The sequence below is a fragment of the Rhopalosiphum maidis genome, chromosome 2, assembly GCF_003676215.2.
Source record: "Rhopalosiphum maidis isolate BTI-1 chromosome 2, ASM367621v3, whole genome shotgun sequence".
Taxonomy (NCBI): Eukaryota; Metazoa; Arthropoda; class Insecta; order Hemiptera; family Aphididae; genus Rhopalosiphum; species Rhopalosiphum maidis.
The window spans coordinates 28,324,598-28,330,631 of NC_040878.1; the positions used below are offsets into that span (position 1 = coordinate 28,324,598).

The 6,034-nt window shown below is 38.2% G+C and overlaps 1 protein-coding gene across 4 annotated transcripts in view; it reads left to right on the plus strand.

Moving 5' to 3' along the window:
- LOC113551996 (zinc finger homeobox protein 4) overlaps positions 1 to 5,033 on the plus strand; it is a 103,054-nt gene extending 98,021 nt beyond the window's left edge. For 3 of the 4 annotated variants that reach the window (XM_026954628.1, XM_026954629.1, XM_026954627.1), the window contains exon 5: positions 2,863 to 3,872. In XM_026954628.1, the coding sequence (XP_026810429.1) occupies positions 2,863 to 3,872 (1,010 nt within the window). Of the gene's footprint in view, positions 1 to 2,862 lie in introns of all 4 variants that reach the window. The other variant, XM_026954630.1, reaches the window with a different exon arrangement.
- The last annotated feature ends 1,001 nt before the right edge of the window (positions 5,034 to 6,034 follow it).

Consider the following 6,034-nt stretch of genomic DNA (forward strand, 5'->3'; position numbering starts at 1 on the left):
CACCGTTTGACAGTCGGATCACCCTAATAATAATTTTACGCCTCGCCTCGCCTGTCGCGCGTTCGTCTGTATTTTTTTCCTCAGTCGTTAATCGATCACGTCATTAAAACATGCGCGTAAAAAATATATACTTTGGGAGAATTACTCGTCAAATAAAATAACACGCGTACGATGCGTATCGGGCAAACGATTAATTCGTTTGGACTATCGAATGAAATTGAAATGTAACGAAAACGTTATATTGCCGTGGACGCCAGTAGCCATGTAGGTACCGCTCTGCACAGGCTGTAGTATATTGTATTATAAAGTACACATATACCTGATGGCGGGAAACGAATACAATAATATTAATAAAATTATAATGTGATACGAGAAGAATCGAAATATTCGAAATAGAAACAGACGTGAAACGATGAAAACGATTTTTATTATATAGATATTATAAATATAGTTTTTCGACGGACGATTATACTCCTCGAATATATTATGCATTTTCTATGGTATATACCTTTAATGATATTAATATGTAACTAGTGTACACTCAATAAATTGTTTAATATACGTGTGTATCTATATGTGTGACTGTGTGTTTGTGTGTTTTATATGTTGTTACATTTAGGGAGGTGATCGGGTGGCAGTCGCGGGTCGGTGCGCGCTTTGAGGCTGCGGGTCATCGCAAGCGGTGTGTCTCTTTTTTTAAAATTTTTTTTTTGGAAATAATAACACTATGACATAGTTTAACATTGGATTAACTGTGCATCGTATAATACATCACACTACGTCATAATATTAATATATCGAATATTTCGAGTATTGAGTATTGTACCGCAATATCATTTTGATCACGAGTTCTGCACGCGGAACAAGGTGTAGTATTCACTGGTCCTCGAGATAACCGTTACCAGTCGCAATGACATGATATGATTTTATAACGCTGCAGCCGCATAGATAACGACGACCGCCAGTCGGTCGTCCGCCCGGAAAGATGTCTCGGAGACCGAGAGAAAAAGAGTGATACAGTGATTGAGGGTAATATATACATATAGGTATAATATATACTCTGTTGCCTGTTGGTACACATTATTATATGCATTAATAGTACGATAATACAGTGTGGTTGGGTGTGTGTGTGTGTGTGTGTGTCATAAGTAAGTACATAATATTGTGTGTAGAGGAGAGACAGTTGTTATCGCTTACAGGTATACGCCGTGTACGCCACACTCGTCGCGTCCATTATCCGACCGTGTTGTGTTTTAACACGGCCCGCGTTTTATCGGCGGCAGACTCGTTCGGTCCTTTATTATTTCTCTACTAAACTGGTTTTTTGTCGGTTTTTTTTTTTATTTCATCGTTCTCCGACGACAGATAACGTTTAAGTGTGTCTTTTAAAATCACCACAGACGGTGTTCGACAAATTATTATTGACCGAACGTCGGCTCGTCGTCTACATAATATACGAGTATTATAATATTCACCTACCTAATATAATATACCTACACAAATAATATTATTTAAACGTATTACACACTATATTATTATTGGTACGATCGTTCAACGGCCCTGCACACGATGACTTACGCGCCCAATGCCAATATGGTTGACCTATCCATCGATACGATGTGGATGTAAAAAAAAAATATATAAAAGAATACGATTTAAACATATTTACTGTATCTATATAATATGATACACGAAACGCCGTACACTTGTATATAATGTATAGAGGGTCGTACAAATTTCGCATTGCTGTAAAATTTGGCCGTAGGTATCGTATATCTTGACCAAAACTCAAAACTAGAGCGTACATGTCTATATGAATACGGGCCACAGGGCATATTGTAATGCAGTGTGTCCCGAAAATCATATCCGTATCACACTATAATTGTCATCACAAGACCGTGACCCATCAATATAATATATTTATATGCGGTTTTCAACAGCACCTATATGATTCATATGAAAATTACGATTTTATGACATACATTTTTCACGGATTACCGTTGAAAATACCACTTTTCAATAATAATATTATTTTGATTTGCTACGGTGATAATTACACAAATCCGGTACACAGCTACGTCGTATGCCGTGTCATGTGTCTTTTATCGCATTCTGATTCACTAAATTTATATACAGTATTCACTGACATGATTGCGCCGAGATCAACTTTTTGACATGACAAAGACAGACGACGTAATAGTTTAGCCGGTTAAATACAGCAATGTTAATATAATCACAAAGTTGGGCAAATTGATGATTTATTTTTCTTAATTAAGTTATAGTTTAAATTAATATGTAATAATAAGAAAAAAGTTAAGTTAAAAAAATATTTACTAACTTAGTTAAAACTTAGTACACACTTTAAAAATAATTAATAATAATATATTTTTATTTAGTTAAAAAAGTTCTTTCTTTATTGTTACTTCATATCACTATATTATTGAACAACGTTACCTTATATAAACTTAAAGCTATATATATATAATAAAATGTTTATACAGTAATTCTATAGAATTAGCTAATTCGTTGTAGTTTTCGTCACTAAAATAAAAAAAATTCTCCAAATCGGATGAAAAATCGAAATCAATTGAACTATTTTTAAATGTATAATAAATTGACCAGATTTCTTAAAATGAAAATTTAATTTGTCGATTTTACGTTACAATAACCGGACATCCAAAAGTCTATAGACAAATCGTTAGAATAAAACTAACTCTTAAACTCGTGTATTGCCCAGCCTTGTATATCCATCGTATTATAAAATAGCGATACGTTTACATATAAATATATTATATTATATTATATATATTTAACTAGTACCTACGATTGTTGGAAATTCTAATATCGTGAATATGATTACAGCCGGAGGCGTTCCTAGCACCACGGCGGCCACGACCAACGGTATGCGTACGACTGCTGTCGCAGCAGCAGCAGCCGCAGCCGCCGCAGCTAACAACAACAACACGTCCACGGGCACCATGACACCAGCCGCTGGCTCCCAAGAACATCAGCAACAGCAACAACAGACCGGCCAGTCGGGAACTCCGGTGCGGATGCTCCAACTCGACCAGTCGGTGATCCAGGCCATCGCCGACCGGTGCAGGACGGTGCGTCCCGACCAGACAGCCGTGGTCGAAGTGGCGGCCACCGTGCCGGCCTCCGAACTGCCGGCCGAGGGTTACGCCATCGACGGCGGCCGGACGGTTGGGCATGCGTGCGCTAAGTGCCAGTTGGCGTTCCCGGATAACGGGGGCCTAGCCGCGCACCAGCAACGCGACTGCCGCACCACCGGATCCGTGGCCCTGGCCCATCCCGCGTACGGATGCCGGTCCTGCGGCATCGGGGCCAATGGCGAGACCAACACGTACGGCACTGTGCACGCTCTGCGCGCACATATCGAGACGGCCCACCGCGGCGGTCATTACGGCACCGCCACCTCTTCGGTCGGCCGCCACCAACATCTGCAGCAACAGCAACAGCAGCAGCAGCAACACCACCACCACCACCACCATCACCTTCAGCAGCAACACCAACAGCAGCAACAACAGCAGCAGCAACACCAGCAACAGCAACTGCACATGCAGCAGCTCCAACCGTCGCCCAACCTCTCGGACGAGATGGAGGATGTGGTGAACCAGATCACGGCACTGGCCGCAGCCAAGGCGGTCGGCCGCAGTCCGTCGCCGCGCGACCTCAACAGCGACTCGAACGCCAATCTGTTTTGCGCGCCGTCCGCCGACAAGAAGTCGTCCGGTACCGCCGCCGCCGCAGCCGCAGCAGCAGCCGCCGCGGCCACCGCCAAGATGCACAAGTTCACAGCGCCGCCGGCCGCGTGCAACGTCGCGCCAGCCGTGCCAAGTAGTGGCCAATAACTCCGACCGATCTACGAATCCGACCACCATCCATCATCATTTGTTCGCCGTCAGCACGCGAGCCGCAGACTTCTTCGGTTTCGCCGTCACTGCCGCCGCTGACGATGACTACGACAAAATATGTTATGTAAAACGTATGTAATGTGTGTATGTATATTATTATTATTATTATTATTATTATTATTACTATTATTTATTTATTTATTTATATATTATTGTGTAAAACTTACCCAAAGTTCCTTTTCGACACACTCATGTTCCTGGGGAGAGGACTTTCTTCATTTTTTTTTTTTAGTTATTGCGATTTTCTTGCACTCGTATGATATAATAATACAGTGTTATCCGTATACGCTGCGCGTCTTTATTCTCGTCGGATAAACAATTATTGATGAAATATAATTACGAAAAAAAAAAACAGTATCACACCTCTCCCCTTTTTTGCGCGTCCCGTCTTAAAAGTTGTGTATTAAGTAAACAATTTCTACGGTCTTTCGTTTCCTCACTATTTTTGTTTTCATCTCAAAAAAGGTACGTAGTTCCTCGTATTAAAGAAAATCACTAACGATACGAAAAGAATTAATTATTTATGTGTGTATAAAAAAAACAAAAAAATACGATAACTGAAAGTTCCTTTACGCTACTTGTTTGTTTGTTTGTTTGTTTGTTTATTTATTTATTTATTATTATTATATTATTACTATTATTATACTATTTAATAGTATTATATAGGTTTTTTTCTTATTTTTTTTTTTTATTGACGCTGTTTAAAAAGATACGTGCGGTTTTTTGGAAACTACTAATGAAAATATGGTATAATTATATAAAACGAAAACGTACTAAACTCGATTGCACGAGTTATTATGAAACGATGTAAAATTTAGCGCAATCATTTACGGTCGCTTAGTATTTCTTAGCATATGTTTAGAGTATATATAAATACGTATATATATATATAATATATATATAGGTTTGTGTAAATATGAAAAGAGAGTACGGAAAGATTAAACCGAAAAATCATCATTAGGTTTTAAGTATTGTAATGCATTTCTACAATTATTATTATTATTATTATTATACGTTTTAGGTAGGTAATTTTATTTAATGAATATTTATTGTATTCAAAATTATTATTGATATTAAGTCAAGTAACAAACACCTCGCTATAATTGTGCTGTAATAATTTTAATTAATTTAATGAATTAGCAATCGATAAATATTATATAAATATATAAATATATTTAAATATATGCCCTATTTTAATTGAATAAACTCATTATAATTATATATAATATATCATTAATGTTTGAAGACAAAATAAAATAATATTATAGTATGTTAAGGCAGTGTTTCTAGATGTGTAAAAAGAGAAAAAATGAACTACATACTAACAAACTTATTTTATAATATGCTCCCTGATCTAATATTGTTTTCTTTATTCACTTGTTTCGGCATTCTTGTGTTTCTTCGGAACGGAAAAAAATTATAACGTTACGACATTATACTCCCTCAACGGTTTGAATTACTTTAACCGATTTCTTTTCGACAGACCGATATACTTTTATAAATTTTTTTTTTTCGTATACGTAATAAAATGTATACACTATTTTTAAAAATTTTCGGGGGGCGTGGACCGAGTGTCCTTTGAATTGTTGGCACCAAAGGGCCCGCGATCCCCGTTGCCCCCCGATGGCCCCCATATGTACCCAATCGTCTCCTGCATTATTCTCCCCTCCTCCCTAACCCATCGCGCCCGATAGTCACGAGTGTACTCGCCGGAACTACAAAAACGAAAAATTATATTCGCCTATATATTTCCTAGATATATTCGATATTAATACATGGTTTATTTATTATCTCGTAATAATCAACTAACTGCGTATTATACAACCATTTGTTGGAACCAATTACCTGGACACTTCCAGTCCTCATAACTACACGATATCATTATTTCAATCGACCTCCGTAAGTCTTGAGTTGAAAGTGTTCCGGCGGGATACGCGTACATAGAATGCACCTATAATAATAATATACTTATTATATAGGTTTCCACTAATCGAGTCAAAACACGAAAAACACATTCGTCCCATTGCTCCGAGACACGCATTTCCACTTCTCACCCGCCCCACCTCTACCCCTTACCCCCCACCACTCCACAGAGAAAG